This window comes from Myripristis murdjan, chromosome 3 (genome assembly GCF_902150065.1).
Source record: "Myripristis murdjan chromosome 3, fMyrMur1.1, whole genome shotgun sequence".
Classification (NCBI taxonomy): domain Eukaryota; kingdom Metazoa; phylum Chordata; class Actinopteri; order Holocentriformes; family Holocentridae; genus Myripristis; species Myripristis murdjan.
In genome coordinates this window covers 7,561,901-7,586,280 of record NC_043982.1, presented here as the reverse complement: position 1 = coordinate 7,586,280, position 24,380 = coordinate 7,561,901, and the positions used below count along the sequence as shown (strand labels likewise).

At 43.6% G+C, this 24,380-nt stretch overlaps 1 protein-coding gene across 1 annotated transcript in view; it reads left to right on the top strand.

Annotated features, from left to right (window-relative positions):
* The window catches only part of cgnl1 (cingulin-like 1), a 34,071-nt gene extending 10,363 nt beyond the window's left edge, over positions 1 to 23,708 (top strand). Inside the window, exons 8-19 of the mRNA XM_030078759.1 lie at positions 587 to 799; positions 13,671 to 13,877; positions 13,989 to 14,093; positions 14,184 to 14,336; positions 14,463 to 14,633; positions 17,455 to 17,616; positions 18,359 to 18,448; positions 20,714 to 20,797; positions 21,039 to 21,163; positions 22,189 to 22,297; positions 22,417 to 22,580; positions 22,699 to 23,708. Of these exons, the coding sequence (XP_029934619.1) occupies positions 587 to 799; positions 13,671 to 13,877; positions 13,989 to 14,093; positions 14,184 to 14,336; positions 14,463 to 14,633; positions 17,455 to 17,616; positions 18,359 to 18,448; positions 20,714 to 20,797; positions 21,039 to 21,163; positions 22,189 to 22,297; positions 22,417 to 22,580; positions 22,699 to 22,849 (1,734 nt within the window). The 3' untranslated portion in view covers positions 22,850 to 23,708. The remainder of the gene's footprint in view (positions 1 to 586; positions 800 to 13,670; positions 13,878 to 13,988; positions 14,094 to 14,183; positions 14,337 to 14,462; positions 14,634 to 17,454; positions 17,617 to 18,358; positions 18,449 to 20,713; positions 20,798 to 21,038; positions 21,164 to 22,188; positions 22,298 to 22,416; positions 22,581 to 22,698) is intronic.
* The last annotated feature ends 672 nt before the right edge of the window (positions 23,709 to 24,380 follow it).

Below are 24,380 nucleotides of genomic sequence, written 5' to 3'. Positions count from 1 at the left end.
CAGCAGCACAATGTGGCTGCAAAAGTCCACCGAGTGTATTCTGTGTTTTCCAGTTGGCATCCAGAGCAAAACAGAGAAGGCCAGGTTAGCAGTGAGTGAACATTTCACATGCTCGACCCCGGGCTAACACAGAATGAACTTATGTGGAGTTGTTACAGCCAACCATATCTATCATTAGTCTTCACATTATATCTTCAGGCACAGACACAATGCAGTTTCAGCAAACCTTTATTGTAAACCAACACCTCCTGGTCACTCTGAATACTTGATTCAATTTTTTTTTTTGATATTATTATTATTGTTGCTGGAAAGTGGCCAAGGTTTAAGCTCAGTAATGCGCTGTGGGATGTTTGGATGTACGGAGTTAACATATATAGGTAATAGATCCTCTCATTATTGTTTATTCCTGGCTGTGCTGGAAAAGAAAGTCGTCCTTATCAGAGTGCGACCTGATAAAAGCCCAGCGGTCAAGGTCAGATCAGTGGCTCGGGCGCACAATTGAACCTGCGCGTGTGACAGTGAATTCTGCTGCCGTAACACAAAAGTTGAGAGCCTCTTTGTGTCCTCGTCTCTTTGTTTTCTTCAGGACCTGATGCAGCTGAAGGTGGAGATGCAGGAAGTCCTCCTGGCCAAGGAGGAGCAGGAGGAGGTGCTGAGGAGGCGCGAGAGGGAGCTGACGGCTCTGAAGGGAGCCCTGAAGGAGGAGGTGGCCACTCACGACCAGGAGGTGGACAGGCTGAGGGAGCAGTATGAAAAGGAGATAAGCAGGCTGCAGACGTCTTTGGACGAGGCCAAACAGGTAATCAGCCTCCTCTCTGTCAGGCCCCCTTCCACTCACCACCCACACACACACACACACACACACACACACACACACAGTTTTACACCCCCTGCATTCCCTCCTCCTGGTTTCCTCCACTGTCCCCTTCCCCCACTCCGGTAACACACCCTGTCAGAGGCTGTGTGCAGATAAGTGCTGCACCATGGGAACTGTAGCTCTGTTTGTTTTGCATTGGAAGTTGTGCCATATGTTTGGCACCAGAGGTTCGAGGCTGCTTTGAAGTGACATTATTTACACCTTTTTCACCCCAGAATATCACCTCGTCTTTGTTAACAGACATAATAGGCTTGATGTATCCAGAATAAGTAAAAAAAAAAAAAGCCTTGTCCCCGTGAATTACATTTGTGTTATCTGTGTATTTGTGCAGCGAGGATTTGCAGGGGAGGGAGCAAAGAGCGCAATCTCCCTTGGGTACAATACAAACGTAAGATTGTACAATTTCTGCATGAAATTTTCAAGATCAAATGCCAAGAAATGGGTACCGCAAAAAAAAAAAAAAAAAAAAAAAAAAAAAAGTTTTACTGTGACCTTCTACAATCTTCAAAATGATACATCACTGCCTGGAAATCAAAATCCTCCCTTTCACACGACTGCACAGCACTTATTGTGTTTGATGCCCTGGTGGCCACATTCGGTTGCTGTCACTGCTACATCCATAACCCAACAACACAACAATCTGTTTACTCTGGACAAGGTTCCTCCCATGTATTTGTTAACCTTTTAAAATGCAGTCATACACGCGCATTCACAGATTTTTATCATGTGATCGTTATAGCCCGGATTTGCGTGTGTGTGCAGCGCTCAGTTATAAACCAGAGCCTCCATGCTTTTCTGTTAAAATGGGATTGGTCATGCCTGCTAGCGGGGAAGCATAGATAATAAAGAGCTCTAAAGAACCCATTTGTTAATGATAATGTAATTGCGCTGCCATAATAAAAATTGTTTCACAGATTTGAATACATTTGCTCAAAACAGGCCGGCTAAGATGATCAACAGATACAGAAAATGTGCACGACACTCATCTACAATACACATGGAATCGTTTTTTTTTTTTTTTTTTTTCCTTTTTGTTCTTTCTCCCCCTACACACAGTATGTGAAAATAAAAGTCAGCTTGAGTTCAAACAGTCAAACCGAGCCAACTGGGCGAATGGATAAAAGAAAAACAAGACTCATCTGTCTGGCTGCTGAAGTTATCTTGTCATCAGTTTTCATGGGAACACGCTGCATTCTGTTTACCCAGCCGAAGGTGAAGCGGATTTCGCAAGGGGGAGAAGGTTCCACAGGAAAACCAGTTTGAAGTTTGGAGCATAATTTTTGATGAGGCCGGACAAGTATCGATCTGTGTACGCACATGCATTTTGTACGAGCTGCCTGAGATTCAGGATAAGCACTGAGAAGATGAATTGTAGCCATGAGAAAAAAAAAAAAAAGCATATTTGTACGGCACATGAAGATACAAGGAAGAAAGCAGACGTGTTAACACAGAGCAAAAATGGAGGCGAGTAAGATCAGATGAAGTGAGGGATGTCGCATGGAGGGAGACAATATAGCACTGACAGGCCTGCAGAGACATTGTGTGGAGTGGGTGACTGTGTGGCTCATGTGTGTCCTGTTTGTTTCAAAGAGTGGAAGTCCTCCTTGTGCCGGGCTTCCTGCGGGGCCGCTGGCTCTCCACAGCGCCGCAGCACTCGGCATCAAGGCTCAATGAGACCATTTCCTCGTGTCCGACCGAGGTAGTGTTCCCCCGGGGGAGCGTGTCATCTGGGCTTTACCTCCAGTGCTTTGTAAACACGCTACGAGATGAAGTCATTGTTTGTGTCTCTTTGAAGGATATAATGGAGTTCTCGTTATTTTGGGCTCGTTGCTAATACCTCCCGTTGATGCTCTGTCTGCTATGTGGGTTAAGCTTTCTTCTCCCTGTTCCTCTCCGTAAACACATCAAGCACTCACACGAGCTCCGATTCGTTCTCACAGTGACACCTTCGCTGCTTTATCCCCTTAATATGTGCCGCTCATAAATAAAGAAAGAGGGGGGAAAAAATCATCCTTCAAAATGACCTAAATATGTATTTTTGGAGGTATGAGCCTGTCTGTTTCAGATCGTCTTGTATTTGTTGTGCAACAGATGTGCGCCAGATGAGTTGGCATACAAAAGAGCGTGCTTTTGGTTTGGATTGGTGAGATATTGGGGGAAAAAAAAAAAAACATGATGAAATTGAAATTGATGAATGCCCTTTATCAGTAATATATGTTCTAATATTGTTCTCAGAAGATGCTCAAACAAATCTTAGAGGAAAGTAAAATAAGAGCTGTATCATCATGAATCACGGTGGCCTATTAGGTCCAAAAGGTTTCTGGGCTGCAGAGTGGCCAGCAGCCCGAGCTACAGGCATTAACAAAGGAAATTCAACAATACTTCAGAGTTCAGATATCGTACAACTTTGTGTTTGGGTGTCAGAGAGAGACAGAGGAAACAAAGAGCCCATGCAAACTTTGCATCTTTTTATTAATCTGCCCAGCCTCCATCTGAAATGCTGCTTCCCCCTTCGTGTGGCCCTGACGTTTGCAGCGATCAGAGCGACCCATGCACAGAAGAATGCTGGAAACTGGAGCACCACATTGCTCTGTCGACGAGTTCATTGCAGTGGCAGGCCATCACTAATCTAATGAGCTGTCGTTCCTGAGTTGCCTTGTGTTCCCCCTCTTTTGGCGCTCTGAAAGAGTGGGGGTAATTGTGGACCTCGGTGCATGATGAATGATGAGCTTGTTTCGCACAATAATAGCAGCGGGGGTTGGGATATGCTGAATAAGTGGGTCAGTATGCCGTGGAAAGGGGATGCGCGGCCATCCCTCTTAAAAGAGTGGTGGGGTGGGGGCTATTTTGTGTCTTAAGTTGAAGGGTGCATTGTGTTTTCATTGAGTTGAAATGTGTGGAATTTTTATGTGTGGAGTTCAAACGCCTCGTGAGAGCACATCATGCTCTTGTTTTTTACAAACGGCACGTACCTGGATGAATTCATCCTGTTCTCTTGCATAAGCAGTGGTGTGAATTTTGTGGCGGATTTGATCTTTCACACCAGCACGAAATGCTGGAATCTAAAAAATGTGGACAGATGAGGTGCAGTGAGAAGAGAGAGCAGGGTTTGTTTTGAGGAATGTTTGGGGCAGTGTGGAGAATGCGCACCCTCTTCTCTTCTCTGCACCAACTTTGACCTGTGGGGAGGAGCTACCATCGTTTGTGCCGTGCCTCCTCAGGCTGCTGCCTCCAACTCTCCGTGGTGTCCGTGACTCTGAGTAAATATAATACTTTAATGGGGCTCAGGCTTAGTTTTCCCTCCTAACCCTTGAACCAGACCCTGGATTTATCACTTTATGTACAGTCACACCATTTCAGAGCATCCAGTACAGATGACCCCTTTTGGTTGACCAGTCGATTCAGCTGGCAGGGGGTTCTTGGGAAACTAAGGCCTTGCTCAGACTGCAGGCAAATTGGATTTGTTTTTCAAATCTGGTCTTAAAGACAGACTGCCTCCACTGTTATTTGCAAGTGATCAGATCGGATTTGTGTCCAGACATAAACAACCTATCTACACGGGTTGCTATGGCAATAATGTAGGCGTCAATAACTAAATACGCCGGTGACATGGCTTTCCAGCACAGAGGAATGACAAATTTCCGGAAGACTCCCCCAAAGTGATGTCAGACAGTTTATTTCAGTGTCTGTCCGCAGTCTGTTTGTTGTCTGTATGTTGTCCTTCATACCGCTCTGCTAGCAGCAGCATGGACTCAGCCGCCCTGCGCTTCCGTCACTCTGGATTTGACGTCGTTGTGTGTCATGTTGCGAGTGACGCAAAAGACAGTTTGAAATCCAATTCGAGTGATCAGAGTGTCCGAACTAAGATACATCTGTAGAAATCTGATTGTGATCGCATTTCAAACCGCCTCTAAATGTGGTTTAGATCTTATTTGTTCAGACTTTTCGAAATCAATCTGGATATAATCTGGATATGCCAAAAAAAAACCAGATGTGATACATAAAAATAGCCTATCTTTCTAGGCTTCGGGGCTGGTGTCCATCCATCTCACTCTCTTTGACACAGTATCTCAGAAAAGCTGCGAGGGAATCAAGAATGAACTGATTAGATTTTGCTGGTCAAAGGTCAAGGTGCCCGTGGCCTCACAAAAAATGTTTTTAGCTACAACTCAAGAATCCATATGCTAATTGTGATAACGTTTCACACATATATCTGGGTAATTTGACTTTACTGATGCACCACAACAGCAACAGCACAGACCTCCTCCAAGATCACAGTCGTTGGAAGTTATGGATTTATGGAGTTTTGGATATTATGTTCACAGAGGACAGATGTTTTGTCACATTGTTTTCCATGTTGTAGATGTAATCTGTGAATAATGACAAATGTGATCCGGCTTGGCACAAATGATTGTTGCTAGGGGTCTGCACCCTAATCAGTGCCTGTTATTGTCTGGTTTGGTTTTTGAATAAGTTTTAGACTATAGAGTGTGTCAGAATTGTTAGTTAAGAATTGTATTTTTTGGCAGTAGTCATAATATTGGAGGAATTTTAACACAAGCACAGGTGATTGAGGGGAGAGCTCTGACAACAATCATAACTGTGTTTGACTTGGCGTCCATCCTGTTTCATTCACAGCGATAATTTCCAGCTCTGTCATGTTTCACTCACAGTCCACCGTGCCTGTCACACCCACATTGTTATCATGCCATTACCTGCATCCCAAATCATTTTTAATTTCCTAGCTTTATTGATCGCACACCCACACCCAGTGCAACACCCAAGTCTCCACACCCACAGTAACCCAGCTCTCTCCACGGCGCCTTCACTCTGACACTCTTACCTAAACAGAGTTCATTTTCTGGCCTGAGCCATTCACAGCCAAATCCCCACCTGCTCTTGACTAATCTCTGCCAGTCCATTTTCTCTGTGAACTGAAGTCTTACGGTCTGATCATCAAACTTGTGTAGCCCAGAGAGCACTTCCCCTTAGGCTTGTTTTTGAAAGTAAAGACTCCCACAGGAGTCTGTGTGTTTGATGATAGCACTGTATATTCCCAGCATAGCTGTAAGGTGCTGATGTAGCAGGCGACTGGAAACAGGAAAAAGGAAAAGCAGTGAGTCAGGAAGGAAATGACAGAGAGACTTTCTGGATCTTGAGAGAGATGGCAAGGAGCGAGCCTCTGTGTGAAAACACGCTTAATAATCTGACTTCCTGGGCTTCACTTGGCATTTAAGACTTTTTTTCCCCGTTAATAACATGAAGCAGTCCGCAAAAAAAGGACTAGAAGCCCAGTAGTTCAGTCACCTACTTTCTGGTGTATGCCATTGTGATTGCTGTTCATAGCATGCTGTTTGAGTCATACAGAGAAGGTTGCCCCTCCACGATATGAGGGTCATGCCTGTGTGAAACCAGGCGGTGCCCTGGATTTTGTGTGTTTATTGTTCCTTTGCCTCAGAGCCTGTTGGGGCTGATGTGGTGAGAGCCTCCTCTGCCAAAACAACTTGCAGGACCCTGGAGTTCAGATAAATACACCAAAATGTTGACATGACCCAGAAGATTTGAGACAGATGGCAAAAGCTATGAGTTTCTATTCATCATGCAGTGCTTCTATAAGGGAACTTAGAATTTTTTTTTTTTTTTTTTTTTTATCAGATTGGTATGTTTTCTTTTCGACATGTTGTTTTTCATGCTATACATGCAACTGGAGATTGACGTCTAATTTGACTTTCATGATTTGGTGGTGTGCCTTTTTTTTTCTGTTCCCCCCGCACAAGAAGGAAAAACTCACAGAATCTGGCTTTGACACAAATGAAAAGAGCTGGCCTCCGTTCCTCCAGCCATCAACGTTTTGAATGGAATTTTGATTTTGTAATTTCCATTTGTCCGTTTGGCTTCTCGTCCACTGCAGCGCACGGCTTTGTGTGCCAGTGCTGCTATGCAACCTCAGTGTGGGCCCGATTGAGACTTAGTAAAGTGAGGGTTCAGATCTGTTTGTTTGAGTCATTAGTGTTTGGACACAATTGCGCATGACACATTTCTGGCACACGCAAGCATTCAAAATCTTGGCTTCCTTGGCCTTTCCATTGGTATGATTCAAATCTGGGCCGTGGACTTTCTTCTTTCTTTAGTCTCTTTGTTCAGGCATTACTTTTTAATATCCTTTAATTGAGTTTTGGTTAGGGTGGTGGCATGATTGAATTGGCCCCTGGACCAGAAATTGGATAAAAGCAATGAAAACATAGGCCCGAAAATCTGAAATGATTTGGACTTTACTTTGATTTTTGCTGCAGGAAATATCTGAAAGCATGTGTGAACAAATAAACCTGTTGTCCCCCACCGATTGGGCCCCTCAGGTGACGGGTACAGATACAGTATTTTTGATGAGTAATTGCCATTAAGAATCGTGCCAGCCAATGGGAGACAGAGGCTGGAGATATTATCACAGTCACTTCAGACACCTAATCTAATGCTGTGTCTGTTGCCAGGAAGGAAAGAGCACAGGGTGCATGGGCCTGGGAGAGACAAGGGATCAGGGATGACCGCTGTACAAATGGGCTTTGCAAATTATTGTTGAAAAACAGCACAGCTCAGACCTCCGAGCCCCGTCCGTGGGCAAAGGCTGGGTGCCCCGTGGGTCTGTCAGACTCTGCATATTTAAGTGATTGCTTGGCCCCCTCCATGCTCCCTGCCAGGGGAGTCTTAGTGTGTAGGAGGGTAGGAACAAGGCTGTTGACTTTCACAGTTACACATCATGCTTCACGTTTTGTGACTCAAAAAAATCATATCGCATCTGACGTCTTTTACATTAATTTATTGACAGATTTCTTGTTTAATGTCAAGGACATGCTAGAAAGTTTTCAGGTTTTTGAACAGCACCGATGGACTTAAGTCAGGATCAGAATCAGTATTCTGGAATGTGGAGGTGGACACATTTTTATTTTATGCCTTCATCACCTTAATTGTGCATCTCCAGGACAAGAAACAGAAAACTGTCAGGAAATAGTGTCACCAGCACATTCCTACAAAGTTTTCGGAAAATTTGACCAGCATTTAGGAGTTTGTAGCTGGAAAATGTGATTTTTGTTTAAAGGAACCGATTGATTTGTTTTTAAAGCAGTAAAACAGCAGTGTCCCTCAGACCTTTTGTATGATTGCTTTCTCACTGAACCAGTCCATTTCAATTCGCCATTAAACCCAAATATCCCCCCCGAACCTGTAGTTTGGCTAAGCATAGTGGCTCCTTTTAAAGGAGTTTTCTGTTACCGTTTCTCTTAGGACAAGATTTGATTACTGGCCTCTTGTGACTGCAGAGATGCCAGTGCTTCTCAGCTGTCACATTTTAATTTCTACCTCAAGCCTTCCTTTCAGTCCATGACAGGCCCTCTGTTCCAGGTCTGTGTGCCTCCTCTAATGAGGGAAGCTTTTGTATTTGTAACACATACCGTTGTGCTGGCAAAACAAATCAAGGCTTCTTCATTGCCAGAGAAGAGCTTCAACAGTCGCGGTATTTCTTTTCCTGGTAGTGTGTTAAGTGCTGATAATGTGATATGCTACAGGAAATGACATGTGCTCTGAATGACCTTTATGTTGTGTTTACCAAACCCCAGTGGGGTTTCTAGCTTATTTCATGTCTTCCTACTCCCAAAACAAAGGTGCATGAATAAAAATTGGTACCCTGAAACAATCAAGCCACACTTGAGCTTCAGAAGCCTTTAACCTGTGTTTGGGGGAGAGCAGGATTATTTTACCTCCTGTCACATGAAAAGACCGAATAAATGCATAGCTTATTGGCCTACTGAACACAATAATACATGCAATGCAACACTCCCCTGTTGTTCTCTGTATCAACCGAGCTGATAGCGTGCCTCATATATTTTCACATCTTTGCAAAGCTCTCATCTCTTTGTTTTAGCTGCAGCCATGAAGATAGTTTGTGATAACATGTATTTGTTGTTGGTCAGCCGTTTGTTCGCTGGTCAGCGTGGCTGCTGGCCAGTCTGTGTGCGTGGACTCACCGTTCGTGTGTTTTTGCAGCTGCTGCAGTGGGAAATCCTGTGTTTCTGTGTATCCTGGTTTGGGCCAGGTGTAGGCGAGATTTTTTCATTTTGTCAGTGATTGTTGCGGTGAAACGGGGCTGCTGCAGCTTAAAATTTGTTTGGCAAATCCACCAGGTCACATACACCGGTAAACCATTTTATATAACCGATATTACGAGACAGAGGTGGATTTTAAAGGTGCCGTCTGTAGCATTTGGGCATCACTAAGTCACTACCGCATTCATTTGGAGATATTATTATGCCAGGAGGATCAGCAGCCTGTATTAGTTTCAACACCACATCTTATTTTGTGTGCTAATCGGTGTGATTTTGTGTGAAATTGCCTGCACTGCTTTGTGGCACACGGGAAGATTGCTTTACTGCACCAACAAAGTAGTGGATCGCTTTTTTTCCAATGAAGCTAATGTTTTCAAAGTTTCTCACAAAGGCAAGGGGGTGGAAAGGCTGATGGAAAAATCACCTCCAAGATGTTTATCTCTCTCAAGTAAATCCAAAGTGAAACAAACACACAGAACAACATCAGGGAGAGGCACAAGTAGCAGTATTGTTCTTATTGTGAAGACTTGGCTGGGGGGAAGTCTAGCTCAATGGCAGGAGGCTAACAGTTAGCATTTGGAGCCTCCAGCCAGTATCCAGCACTCAGTAACAATGAGAGGAGGATAGAACCACTGTTGTCCTGCAGAACAGCTGGGGCGGAAGTGAATAAATATCACATTTTACAAAATGAGTGAACTATCCCTTTAATGACTTTTGCACTACTAAAGATAAAAATGAGAGTTAATTTCTCTCAGAACTGCAACTTCACTTTCCCTCCCTGTAGTTTTCTTTAGAGTTGCTGTTCAGACTTGCTTATCTGTAGCTTAAATGCTTACATGGCAGTCTTTATAACCTTGGTTGTTTATGGTGTTTTTAAGTCAAACTTGTCGTGCTTGATAGATTTAGAAGGGGATTAATCTTGCTGACATTTAGAGAGGACACTGTGTGCTCGTGAATGTGGAGCGAGCAGGTACAAAAAAAAAAAAAAAAAAAATGACTGATACTCTGCTGGGCCCAGGGATTACTGTTGCATTTGGATCATGAGCTCCATTGTTTATCCTGAAAGTGTTAAAGCTGATTTGCTTGTGTGTGTTTATTCCCAGTGACGTAGAATAACTGAGAGAGCTGCAGTCTGACCACAGCACACGACCCGGGCCACACACCCCTCACTGCGGCACAGTGTTGGTTAATGTCCAACTTTAAACAAACAGGTTGAGAATAAACAAGACGGCCCAGGTCAAACCCACAGTCGCTTTCAAGGGAAAAAATCAATTAGGTGTTATACTGCCACATTTTCTCTTTTAACACTGTATTGATATGTTACGGCCAAATTGTTTTCTCCATCTCCTCAATTTTCATTTAATACATTTCAATATAAGAGGTCGTTTATAGGCAAATTAATCATTATCTAATAGCTGATAAAATAATGATTGTTTGAACACTTATCAGCAGTGGCTAGATAATCTTTAAAGGTATTATACTGTAATACTATCTAATACTGTTTTGAAATGTTATAATAAATGATTGGCTTCTTATTGTAGAGAATAGTGTATAGGACATTAGTTGACATGGTGTTTAAGCTGGAAAACAACTCAGAAAAGGAAAGGGCTTGTGAACAAGAGGCCCGGGTCACTGCAAGTCACCCGCTAACTCACCCAGGCAGCAGGGGCCACCCCCCCCTCCAGACCCCTCCTGTGTTGCTGGGTGGCTTCGCCCAGGTTTTTCACTCATGTGATCCAGTGTGGGAAGTGGGACAGTCAGAGCAGGGTGAGGGCTGAGCTTGTTATGTGAAAAGGGAACCAAGCCAGTGCTTTATTATTATCGTTTAGGCTGTGTGCACCCCCACCTCCACCCCAGCCTCCCTCTCCCATCTTTCCACCCTCAACACAGTTACAGCATAAACAACATCATAACCACCGTGAGTAGTTAAGGGACCCTACCAGTGATTTTCAATGTTTGGCCAGTTTACTACAATTGACCCACATTTTACACTGCGACAAACCACTTTGCAAATTAAACAAAAGCATTAAAGACTTCACAAAATATAATCAGAATCCCTTGATTTTCAAATATTTTTGGCTGTAACAGCCACCGTACAGTGTTCTGCTTCTGCAGCTGACAAAGTCATCACCAGTCATAAACCATGAAACTGACAATTAGCTTCACAAAGCAAACATTTCCCCAGGGACTATTGTCCTGCTGAGAGAGCGCCCAATTTCAAGTGATTCAAGTCATGAAAACACCACAGTGCTGCTGCTATTGGGAAAACTAATGTGGATGACTTTATTACAGTGATGGGATACTGGTGTGGAGAAAGTTTGAAGTGTGAAAGTTCATTTTCATATCGTAGTGGAATGAATGGGAATGATGGCTAGTTCCTAAATACAGCTGCTTTCTTTGGAAAAGGATTAGCTGACACATGAAGGATACACATTTTATCAGGGTATCCGCGGGGTCTTGAAAAGTATTAAAAGTTGATAAATCAGTTTTGGGAAAATTAAGACCCTTAAAAAGTATACAAAAGTCTTATCACAACTTTATAAAGTCTTAAATTTTGAAAGTATTTTTTCTGAATTAGCTGTCCAAGAGTTTGAGTCCCAAAAACATTTTAAAAGTGTGTGAATTTATTCATTTAAAACAAACAAACAAACAAAAAAAAACAAAGATGAATAGGTACATAAAAAAAACTTGGCTATTGTGGGTGCGTTCGTAAATTGTCTCTGAGAGCGCCAGAGCGAGTGAGCGGGTGGAAATTCAGAAGCACAAAGTTAAAAATATCACTGATGTAAATGGTTACAGCTTGAAGTGGCGGTGAGGTATTAAAAAAATATTGAAAAGGTCTTGAAAAAGTCTTAAAAAGGTATTAAAATTAACCTCAAGATTCCTGCATATACCCTGTTTATGCTCAACATGCAAAATCACTGGTATGGCCCTTTTAAGTTCTTTAATTTATTGTGTATTTACTTGTTTGCTTGACAAAAACCAATCCAGTCTGCCAGGCTGATTTTCATCTGTGTTGCTAATCCTCAGAGGTGCGACTGGCTGCTTCCTGTGTTTACTCCTTTGTTTGGCAGTACAGTAATTATGAGTCTCCTCCTGCTGTGACCAAACCAAATGACCCAGGGCGGCAGCAATGAGACTGACACGGTGACAAGGGGAACAGGTCGGACTGGCCCGCCGGTGCTGTCACTCGTCCTAGTGGCGTTAAGTGCCGTGCCTCCATCTTCACATGGTGACAGCAACACTGTGTGACCTATGAAGCCAGGCAGCAGAGGGGGGCGGGATGCATATCGTAGAAGGTGAAGAGTAACAGATTTTGTCATCCAACAGAAACTGCATTTGCATTCGTTAATGAGTCGCCACATTCGAAACTATGTTACGGAGTGATAGTAAACCCTGAAGGAGGAACATTCACACCAACTTGTGATCAGTGTAATTAAAAACCCATGACTGCTAATATCAGGTGTGTTGTTCCATGACGTTGGTGTTAAAAGGTAACCCATGTAGGATTTTCTGAGTGTATCATTGTTAGAAGAACTATGTGGAAAAAGCATAGCTGCTGCTTTTTGTCACCTCTTTTAAAGGATTTATGTTGACATACAGTATCTATTGTTTCCCATACCTGTAATGACTTGTAATTTACCTGTCAAATTACTAATGTGAGGATTTTTTTTAAATAAACCAGTTCTTGTTGTAATGCAGACATATTTTTTCTGTGCTTCCGTATCTTGTTAATGCTGCTAGCAACTGGTATGTCTGGTGAGTGAGTCAGACGTTGTAGGTAAAGTAGTAGTACCATATGTGGTTGGAGGACAGAAGGTGGTTTGTAAAGGCAGAAGGGTGTGTGTGCCTTTATTCTTTTCTTTGGCGCAGAACACGTGTCTGCTTGCATGTCACGGCTGTGTGACGAGTGACACAGCGTTCTAGCGTCTGTCCAGGAAGATGGCCAAAGAGCCTTTTGTGTATTTATCTGCTCCATCAGCCGCCTGCTAACCTTGGGGCACCCGTGGTCGCCGCAGGACACGAACTTTTGACAAAATGAATAACCTTTCGTCTGTTTGGCGCAAGCCTCAGCTGTTACATGAGGGAACGGGGTGCACAGGCTGTGTAGCTTTCAAAGATGTCTTGTTGTGGTTTTGTCTCCATAGGCATAAAAAAAATGATTCTCTGGGCCACAGGAAACTGCCAAACCTGTTGTCCGACATTCCACCTGCTTTCCAGATATTCTTGTTTATGAACAAACACGTGCGAGGCTGCTGTCCAACGAAACCTGTCATTTTCCAGATGGGTGTCATAACAACGGAAACTTGTTGTTAGCTGGTGTATGGATTGAGTGCTAGGGCTGTCAGCAGGCATTTGTTTTCTGTCTGTGTCTCACTCTTTCTCATCCTCCTATGTGCAACACCCCACCCAGACATGCTTGCCAAAGCAAACTCCATTCATAAATCTGGGCAGCAGGAGAGCACCATTAAGTCTGCCTCTGCCGCTGTACAGAGAAGACCTTTACATCTGGATACAGGCCATGGACTTCAACAAGGCCTCCCACGGCTGTCCAGATATACTAACGAATGGCTTATTGTTGCATAAGGCATCTGAGGGTGTCTTAAACGTTCCATCATCTAACATTGTTCCACTTTCTGTCCAGTGTCACAGTGTCTTTTGTGCTGAAGCCTTTTCTGTCTTGTTCTGGTCTCCAGAGCAGCGCAGCAGCAGTCCGTGAGAAGGCCGATGTGGAGGCGGCTAAGGGCGCAGCGGAGGGTCAAGCGGGACGGCTCACCCAGGAGGCCGAGCGGCTGCGCAAGCGGGCGCAGGAGCTGGAGAACGAGGTGGCCAAGCTCAACCGGATCATCGACGAGGCCAAGCTACAGGAGAGCAGGCTGGGGGACAGAGCCGGCAGACTGGAGGTGAGCTATCCAAAATCAGTCAATCATGGGATTGCGGCACAGATACATACAGTAGTTTGTCATTTGTGTGTCACTTTTTCCGGTCTCTTATAATTTAATGTGCCTGCACAGAGAGAAAAGAGGCAGTTGGAAGAGTCTTTGGCTGAAATCAAAGAGCAAGAAGAGGAGATGTCACGTGCCAACCGGGCTTTGACCGTGAGGTTAGAGGACGTACAGGTGAGATTGACAACACTGTGACAGATGTGGATTTCTGTCCCAACCACAGTTTGGTTGATCTTACATCTTAGATACTGTTACCTTCTATAGAGGAACTTGACCAAACTGAACAACGAACACCGGGAGCTGGAGGAAAGGCTTCAGGAAGAGAAGATTCAGAAGGAGCAGTTCAAGAACACCAAGAATGAGATTGAGGATGAGAGGAGGTTGCTGGACCGAACAGTGGAAAAACTTCAGAGGGAGGTGAGGACTCTGCTGTCTTGCTTTATACTTCATTTTCCTCCAGATTTAATCATATTTCCCTCAGTGTTGCTCTGTTCAACATCATTTCCCTCTCTCTCTGGCCTCGACTCTTGCTCTCCCCTGCAGATGAATGAGATTGTGGAGGCATCCCAGTCGTCCACCCAGGAGCTGCAGGAGCAGATTGATATTTACAGGGAGAAGAACCGTCGGGAGCTGGCCGATCTGCAGAGGCAGCTGAAGGAGCGCGGCCAGGAGCTGGAGAAGTCTCGTCTGGCTGCGAAGAGCATCCAGGAAGAGGTGGGCTACTGTCATGTGGCAGAAAGCGCACTGACAGAGAGAGAAGAGGCAGATTCAAACACTCACACAGCTCACACGCTTGATAAAGTAGTCAAAGCACGACTGTCAGGCCAAACAAGCCCCCCCCACCCCCTATGCAGAACCGCAGATGATGAGCCATTGTTCTGACTCAATGTGGTACGACACTCCCACCGACATCGTCCTCTCCTTTCAAACGGTGATGTCATGACTGAGGAATTTTTGCTGCCCGCTGCCCCTTCCAAACCCAAACTGGTCCATTCACTTAAGTAGAGACTAAATGTTGATGTTGAGGATTCAGAGGAGACGACAGCGGAGGCAGTATTTATGCAGCTGACCCAAGTCAAGCCACAGAAAACACAAGTGTGAAATTCTCTCTGTTCCCTTTGAAAGTTGAGAGTTAATTTTCTTTACACTTGACATTAGAACCGAAGGAGAATTGTGATGAATCGCTTTATAATCCCCCGGTGACCTCGGCCAGCGCATAATGCAACTAATAGCACAACAGTAAAACTCCCAGCCACCCCTGGCCACTTCCCTTTGTTTGCATTTGAGCAACTTCGCTCTGTCGGCCTTTTGGAATGTGAGGAATGTTTTTGTTTGATGTAGAAATAACCAAATGTGAATAATTTGTGTTAGAACAGGTGTGGCTTATTTGGCCCTTAATATTTGGTTTAATTTTATTTATGTCTGTAATATTTATCTAACTGCATAGGGCAGCTGACGGCATATTTACAGGGCGAAAAGGAACACCGGCATGCTCAGCTGAAAAAGTTCAAACTGGAATGGTGGTGACTCACAAACATCAAATTACAAAAAAAAACTACACTCGCATAATGTTTCAGCCATTGGCTTAAGTTTATATATCGCTGTTTTTTTTTTTCCAGCTGTTTAAGTTAATATAGTTTACATGTATCATCTGAGTGTTGACTTTTTTTAATTTAACGTATTCACTGTAACCAAATAGAAACAGGCAAATGTTTTTGAAGTCTGTGAATTGCCGCAGGCTTCTGGGATATAACATTTTACAAAAATGAAGTACTACAGGGCATTTAGTCATATCTGTTCGGTATTAGGGGCCCACGCATAAATAAATAAATACATAACATTTATTTGTTTATTTTAATTAATTTTAATTTTATCTTTGTTTGTTTGCTAATTCTAGTCCCTGAAACCAAAATTAATAATATTCCATGGAGGATTTTTTTTTTTTTTTTTTTTTTTTGCTAGGATCTAATAATCAGAACTGGTGTTGTGATTCGCTCGTTCTGCTGATTTGTAGCAAGACCATTCTGCTATTTTCCAGATCCATTTGCCACATTTGAACCTGAAAGTGTCTCTTGATTTAGTTCCCTGTGTTGGTAGCATATGAGGAATATTAATCATACCAGTAATTCTGTAAAAAAATCTATCCCATTAGGTAAAAAACAGTAAGGTTTATTTCCATTTGCATATTGTAAGCACGTGATTGTACTCAAATCTATCAGTTAAATCATCATTTATTAGGATACAAAAGAGTGTTAGCATTCCCCTCTCCGGTTTTACGCCTGTGTAGATGAGAGAGGAGATGTTGTGCAAATGTGTTCGGTTCAGCTGTTCTCCGCCTCATTGTTCACAGATAGAGACTTTCAGTTGTATACACACTGTGGCGACGCTGTGACCCTGCCACTTACGATTGCGAGCACATGCTGCAGGCTACGCTGGTGTTTGCTGTTTGGCTTTATTTGTGTTCAGGATCTGCGGCCTGAAGGCTGATGTAAGTGCAGAGTTCCCTTTTATAAGCAAGGCCAAGGTCAGGGTCTAGTTCCTTTCTTCTCTGCCAACATCCACGCTGATGGATCTCTGTCCAGCTGGGGTGCAGGAAGAGGAGGATGCGATCGCGGTGATGTCATTGCAAAATCTGCACTGGCTGACTTCATATCTTCCTCCCTTGCTCGGCTTAGAAACAATAGTGTAACAGTCCCGTGGCTCCACACTGGGCCCAGTGAGGCCACTTTTCCACTTGCTCCGAAACATCTCCACATTTTGGACCCGGCAGACCCTCACCAAAATTAAAAAAACCTTTGATGCAGTCCTGCTGAAAACAGAAGTCAGCGCAGACTTAACTCGCTCTGTCTACTTCATTCCTTCATTCATTTTCCATAGCTGCTCATTCCTATTCATAAGTTGCGGGGGGGCTGGAGCGTCTCCCAGCATGCATTCAGCAGAAGGCACTTGGTCCACTTAGTATGCTCAACTCCATGGATCAAATTAGGTCTTATTCAATAAGTATTTATGTCTTGAAATATGGAATAATTCTACTGTAATGGGCAAATATTTGTTCTGGGTGACAAATATGCCTAGATGATGAATTTCCATTGTCTTCGCATTAAGCAGTGGGGGCAATTTTCCAGCTGTGGTGTGAGAGGAGGGAGTTGGGCAGTGCTGCTGAACAAACAGAGGGGAAACACAGCGCCAGCTCCATTAGTCACTCAGGAGAACCATATACTCATTTCCCCTAAGCAGCAACTAAAATCATGGTCGCCACTGCAGCAATAATACATTGGTAAGACAGAAAGTGACACAGTGATTAGGGTGAAGGTGTTGGAGTAAAAATATTCTCCCAGCTGAGGAGTTTTTAAGACGATGAATTCCCTGCCAGACATATTTCTCCCTCAGAGGTCAATGCAGCAACATAAAAATATGATCAAGCGTATATTATTAGTTTGAATGGGTTGGTCAAAATCGACATTGGTGTTCTAATCATTTATACGTGTTGAATCATGTTGCTGCACTCACTGCTTGTTGTCTCACCTCGCTGTAGCTGTTGCTCCGGGACGAGGACCTGCGGCAGTGCAAGAGGGAGCGGGATGATGCTGTGCTCAGGGAGAGGAGTCTGGAGAAGAGGGTCTACGATCTGGAAGTTGAGGCTGAGGCAAACGCCCACACTAAAGATGACAAATCCCGACAACTCAAACTCATGGAGGTACAGTGTTATGTCATGTCAAACCACCGGTGTAGGTTTTGTATGTCTACTTTTCCTGTTGCCTCGAGAAAAATCTGCATCCCAGAAATGTCATATACTTGGTATTTACTTTAGGTTTTCAGCCACTAGCAGACAACATGGTGCTAAGGAGGGCTGTATCACTTCTATCAGTGCGTCAAAGCATTGATTATAAGTTCCCTGGTGACTCAACTGAATCAGCTGGTTAAAAAAAAAAAACATAAAATGAATGAATTGCTTTGACTTTGACCTGAATCAGAATGAAGCAATATTAGAGGAAAAAATAAAAAAAATGATCTAACATTGTGGTCATCAAACAGAATGCAGTAAACTGAATTTTAATTGAATAAATAGTGTTTTTCAAATTTTAGACGATAAAGGACATGATTTACTTGACTGCATGTGTTCATTGTTGGAGGTAAAAATTTTGGCAAAAAAAACCCAAAAACAACAACTGGTAACTCAAATCCTGATTTACAAACTGATTGGTTCCAAAAAAAGTTTTTAAATCACATTTGCCAAGTAGTGAATTTGGAGATGAATAGAATCAAATATGAGCCAAATATTCCCATCCTGAATGTTAAATCATGGCAAAAAAAAAAAAAACCATAGCCACATTGTTTCATGTATACCTTGATTGCCACTGACTGATCTGTTTTATGAAGAATTATTTATACAGCAGCATCCCTCCTGACAACATGGATGTAATTGCTGTGCCCTGCAGGACAGGATCGCCCAGCTAGAGCTGGACCTGGACGATGAGCGCCAGAGTGGAGACCAGCTGATGGACAGGATAGACCGAGGGAGGGAGCAGGTACAACACACACACACACACACACACACACACACACACACTTACTCATCTTCAGCGCTCACCTGTACCAGTGACCTGCTGTCAGTGTTTGGTTATGCTCACACAGCCCTGTCTCTGTTCCATCTCAACCCACAGCTGATCTCCAGATCTTTCCAGTGTTACTTTGTCTTCCATCCTTAACATCATGATCATTCATATCTGAAGGGAGAGAGTTTTTGACGCTCACAGAACAATTTTCAGGCCTGCAGTATAGTCCTACCAAAGTAACATGACATATTGACATGATGCATAAGTTGATGGCTTGTGTCTGTGCTTGGTGTGCGTTTGTTGATGCACATGTGCACACTCAGGTGCGTTTCTCTCTGCATATCTGCAGTCTGAAATTCCCAGTTAATTTCTGGTCTGGATAAAGCGGAGGGGTTATTGCCCTGTAAGATGATCTGCGTAATCATTCAGGTTGGCAGCCTTCCAAGCGTGGTGTAACAGCGTCTATCCAATTTTCATGCATCAGTCACAAAAGACCCTTCTTAATGCACCGCCTGAGCCAAAATATGCAGGCTGCCAAATGTCTCAAGTTTTCAGGTTGCAGAGTTCAGTTGTAAATTACGTGCTGTTGCTGCATCCTGAGAACAAAACCAGTTTTTGTGCCTGATCCGAGTTTTCATATCCTGCACGAGCAAATGCTCCAGTTTTCCTTCCTCGCTGATTAAGCTGCTGATGGTGGCATTGTGAGCTAAGATTCAAATAAACTTTATTTCCCTGTAGAGACGGTGTTTGTTTGTCTGGGACTGGTGGCTAATCATAGTAGGAGAATGTTAGGTCTGGATTTTTCTGGTGGAAATAACACTCCTGTAGACACAAACATTAAGACCCAAATATTTTTTTAGCCACTGTAGCCAGTGCACCTTGTGTAACACATGATGCAGTGGTTATCATCTCACAGGGCTGCCCGCTGTACCTCTGCAGCTCCACATGCTAATTGCGAAAATATGAGATCCGAAGCCCGGCTCGTAAGATTTGGTTTGGCCAAGAGTTCACCTCCGTCTGGAACTGACCCAATTTTAAAGGGATTTACAAAAAATTTTAGATGAGTGGATAGCGACATCAAGAAACGCTTTAAAGGGGTGGTTGAGTAGAGTATTTAAATCTCCTTAAATGGTTTTCCTTTAGAAAATTCCTGGCAGAGAGAAAAGAGTGGCATTGTGACAAAGTGGCATTGGTTCAGCATGAGGCTGAGGTCGGTTGTCAAGGCAACACTCGAGCTTTGTGCAGTCAGAGCGGAGTGGATTGAGTGCGAGTGGTGTGCGCATACTTGTGTGCAGCCGCGTGCGCAAGGGTGTGTGTTTGCCGATGCGGGCGCGCACTAGCCGGTGTGTGCGTGCGCCAAGCGTGCGCGCGTGGAAGTGTGTGTGGGGAGGGTGTATGGCTATGGGGGGGGGGGCGGTTTGCAGCAGCAGAGGCAGCAGGAAGAACACCTGCGTCTCTCCTGGCACCAGGTGCTCCTCTCCTGTCTAAATGAGAGTAATCTCCCCTCTCCTCTCCTGCCGTCTCTCACAAAGCAGATTAGTTTCGCTGTATGTTCCAGTCTGCTGATTCAGCTCCCTCAAGCACTATGCTGGGTGCACCAGTTATAGGGGCCATCGTTCATCAGAGCAGCCCACTGTCACCCACTAATTGGCATAAAATATCACCAATTCGAAGCTCCCCTCACAAAGAAAGAACCATCACCGCTGTATCGATTACTTTTCATCCTCTTGCGTCTCTCCCTCCTTTTGAACTAGGCCACGAGCATCACTGAACAGCCACGTTCAGGCAGGAACTTGTCTCCGAGCTAGTTTAGGGTGAAGTGATTGGTTTTACATTGATGCCCGGTGAGCGTTCCAACATGACCTAAAAAAAAATCAGCTCCTTTGTATTTATATTTTCGTCTTGCATGTTTTTTGCCAAGTTTTTAAAGGCTTACGTTCACATTTTGCAGTTTGAAAGTGTCGAGCTCTGTTTTCCGCAGCTACTGTCACTGATTTATTATCACAGTTCTCACTCGTGTTACTGAGTGTTGACTTGCAAAGTTATATAAGAAGTGGAGAACAACAAAACAAGAATGTCCAAGCCACTAATTAACGAAGGGCCTGTTCACTCTTCTTTGGACTCGCCGGCTGTCCCAGTCACTTCCGTCAGGGGAGAGACTCGGGCAGTGTCTGATAATAATTGTCCTCAGACTGTGTGGGACTGAAGCGATGACGGTGTCTGGGCTCTGCTTGACAGGTGGAGCAGATGAGGAATGAACTCCTGCAGGAGAGGGCTAGCAGACAGGACCTGGAGTGTGACAAGATGGCTCTGGAGAGACAGGTACACACACTCCTGTCTGGAGGAAAACAACTACACAGAGTGCACTCTCCAAACTCAGACCAAAGCTCCAACCCATTTCATTCGTCTCTGTCTCTCTTTTCATCCATCTCTTTTTCAATCGATTTTCTCCATTCCCACGTCGGTTTTCGTTTCGCTCTTGCTGATGTACTTTTAGGGTGGACCCAAGTGTTGGTGACTGCGGTAAAATATCTCCGTGCTTGTCTACTCATGTCCTCTCTAGAACAAAGACCTGAAGGGCAGAGTGGCCCATCTCGAGGGCTCCCAGAAGTCTAACAAAGAGGGCCTGGTGGCCCAGCTGGAGAGCCGCATACAGGAGCTGGAGGATAGGCTCGAAGGAGAGGAAAGGTGAGCTGATGGTTTGAAAGGGGAACAGAGGTGACGTGTGGGTGGGGTTCGACTGGAAGGGCTGGGAGAGGAGAACATTAATCACTCAGGAACTCCCCGTGTGAGAGTCTCAGCATAAAAATAAGGTTTGAGACGTGACTTAAAAGAGGGCACTGAGTTAACTAGCCTAAGGCCTTTAATAGAGCATTTTAAGATTATATTTCATTTTAACTGCTTTTATTTTATGTACTCTCTTTGTGTTATGTATGCCCATTATTTTACCATTCTCATTAATGTTTTTCTGCTCATGTTTCCTGTATTTTATCACTTTTTAACTCCATTTTGAAAGGTGCTATATAAATAGTTATTGTCATTATTATTATCATTAGTTTATAGTCAAACGTGACGTAAAGTGCCAGTGTAAACAACACTGCTACACCTACACTTACTTTAATATTTCTGTATTGATGAGCAGAAATACTCAAGCTTCTTTGATCAGCCAATCAGAGCACGCCACCTCAGTAGACTTTTCATCCCCAAACAGATGTCAGATAGCATCGGTTTACATGTGCAAGTGTGCAAGTATAGAGCGCTTTAGAGGGACGGCTGATAGAAAAGTAGATAGGCCCACTTCTGTTCAGTTTAGGTTTGACAGCCTAATAACATCTTATATACTTCAGACGACAGGAAGATGAGAGACTGATGGATTTAGGCCACAACGCTGGCACCTATGTAGGAGAAAGAGGCATTTTTTAAAGATCATAATTAGATTATTATCAGTAAAGACACTGTATACACACCTATAGATATGGGCAGTGCTGCCTCCTCCGTGTAGTCAGACTCTATAATATGTAGCCTTGTTTCACTACATTGGATAAAACCAACCGTGCATTCTTTGCAGTCTTCTGAGACACGTGCTTGTCAGTATACGCTAATCTGTATTTATATTTATATATATGTGGCCCATAGGACAGCTAAATGCCTCATTTTCTATGTCTGATGTTCTGTGTTAAATATACTGATCCGTTGTGCTGCGTGCGTTGCAGGGATCGTGCCAACCTGCAGCTGGTGAACCGCAGGCTGGAGAGGAAGGTGAAGGAGATGATGATGCAGGTCGATGAAGAGCATCACTCAATGCAAGACCAGAAGGACCAGGTACGCAGTGCACAGAGACACAGAGACGGACCTTGAATGTTTTCCTCAGCCACACAGTTAAAGCATTTACAGTGTTGTTCATGAGCCATTTTAACTGTTTTTTTTTTTCCCTCTGCAAGTTGAATCTGCGTCTCAAGGCCCTGAAGAGGCAGATGGACGAGGCTGAGGAGGAGATCGACCGGCTGGAGCACAGCAAGAAGAAGCTGCAGAGAGACCTTGACGAGCAGCAGGAGGCCAACGAGCAGCTCCAGAGCCAGCTCAAAGCTCTGCGCAGCGAGATGAGGTAAGCACGCTTCAGAATTGGACATCCTCACTCCAAAACAAGAGGGATCTAAAAATGGCTCCGCAGCTTGTGAATAAAATACTCCTGTGTAATATGGCATCCGTGTGTCTCTCCAAAGGCGTAAGAGCAACTCGGCCCCCCTGCTCAACAACCTGGACGACGACGACGACGATGACATCAGCACCGACGGCGAGACGTACTTCAGCTCGTCGTCTGGGTACAAGCGCTCCTCGAGCCAGGACAACGTCATATCCACCTTCACTCTGTAAACCAGCGCCGAGGCCGCGCCTGGAGCTGCTGTACGTGCATAGCTGTCGGACCAAATGGCTGGAAAAAAAAACCCCTTATGAGACGAGCACGTTCGTTCCATAATGTGCTTTCTGACGATTTTATTACACTGAAACAGCTGTGTGAATATTCGGAGACTCGCTGCCCAGGAGGAGTTTAGAAATAATGTTTGCTTAACGTGAAAATCCACCTCAAAATAGAATTCACGTCATTGCCGTGTTCTGTCCCTGCATCAAACAAAAAAGCAAAAAAAACAAACCTCTTTCAACATGAACAACTGTAAGATTATTGACTGACATTGTCAAGGGTCTTGAGTCATTTTTCTAGGTTTGTTTACATTCCAATATGAAGTCTTAGCGAGCCAACGTGGCAGAATAAATATGTGAATTCTCTTCTAAGTGGATTTTCCCTTGTTAATTAATGAATTATCCATGCTTGTCAACGATTAATCCATTTAAACGCACCCTTTAATGCACTGTAAAAGAACACATAACCAGTACTGCCTTTATGAACAATATGAAGTTATTAACCCCTATACTTGTTGTGCTTATCAAATTATGCAAATATGTTGCATTTGCGTGCATACGATACAAGCTTATTACTATTTGAGTATTCGTTTTTTTTTTGTATTATTCCTTCAGATAAATTGTATTTACTTTTGTAATGAATGAATGAATCAAATCCCATTATATGACATGCCAGGAATTAAACACATTCAGCCAAAATATTTTTATTTATTCACGGTTGAATATATATATTATTAAAAAAAAAAAAAAAAGAAAGAAAGAAAGAACAAAAAAGAAAAACCTGGCTCATTGAGGTTTTTAGGTAACTATATGAGGGATTTTGTACACATACATTTTTATATCAGTTTCTATCATTTGTTGATTAGTAATTCGTCTATAAATTGTAATCTACAGAGGAATATGTTGGACGTCTGAGGCTTGTGACTCCTGACATTAATAGACGTTACAGTATTCAATAAGCATATACTGGAAAGGTTTTTTTTTTTTTTTTTTATATGATCATGTGGCAATATTCAAATTCACTGTATTTCTTACATCTGTTATTTTAGTTCTGTGACTTTGCTCTACTGGCCCAGCAGGTCCAACAGTAAACAAAGCGACAGCATTTCATCTCGGAACCAATTTTTATACTGGAGACACGTTTTGATTCTATAAACTAGGTATATCTGTGGTAATGTTTTCAGTGTTAATATTGAACATGGTATAAGTCTTTTTATTTTTTATTTTTTTTCCTCATGTATGTGTATTTGAAATGTGCCACTGTTTCCTTGCGGCCACGCCGAGCGTATAAAGACCATGTATGCGTCTTCTCTCATTTTCCCTTTCAAGTTGATTGAATGAGGGAGTTTCTTCAGACGAGATGAACTGACAATCGATCCTTTGCTACACTGTGATGATTTGCACTCTCTGTCAGCTCTTTATCCAAGAAGCCCGGGTGTGACGCCCGGGACGGGAGAGTGGATTGAGAAGAATTCCCGCCACTACC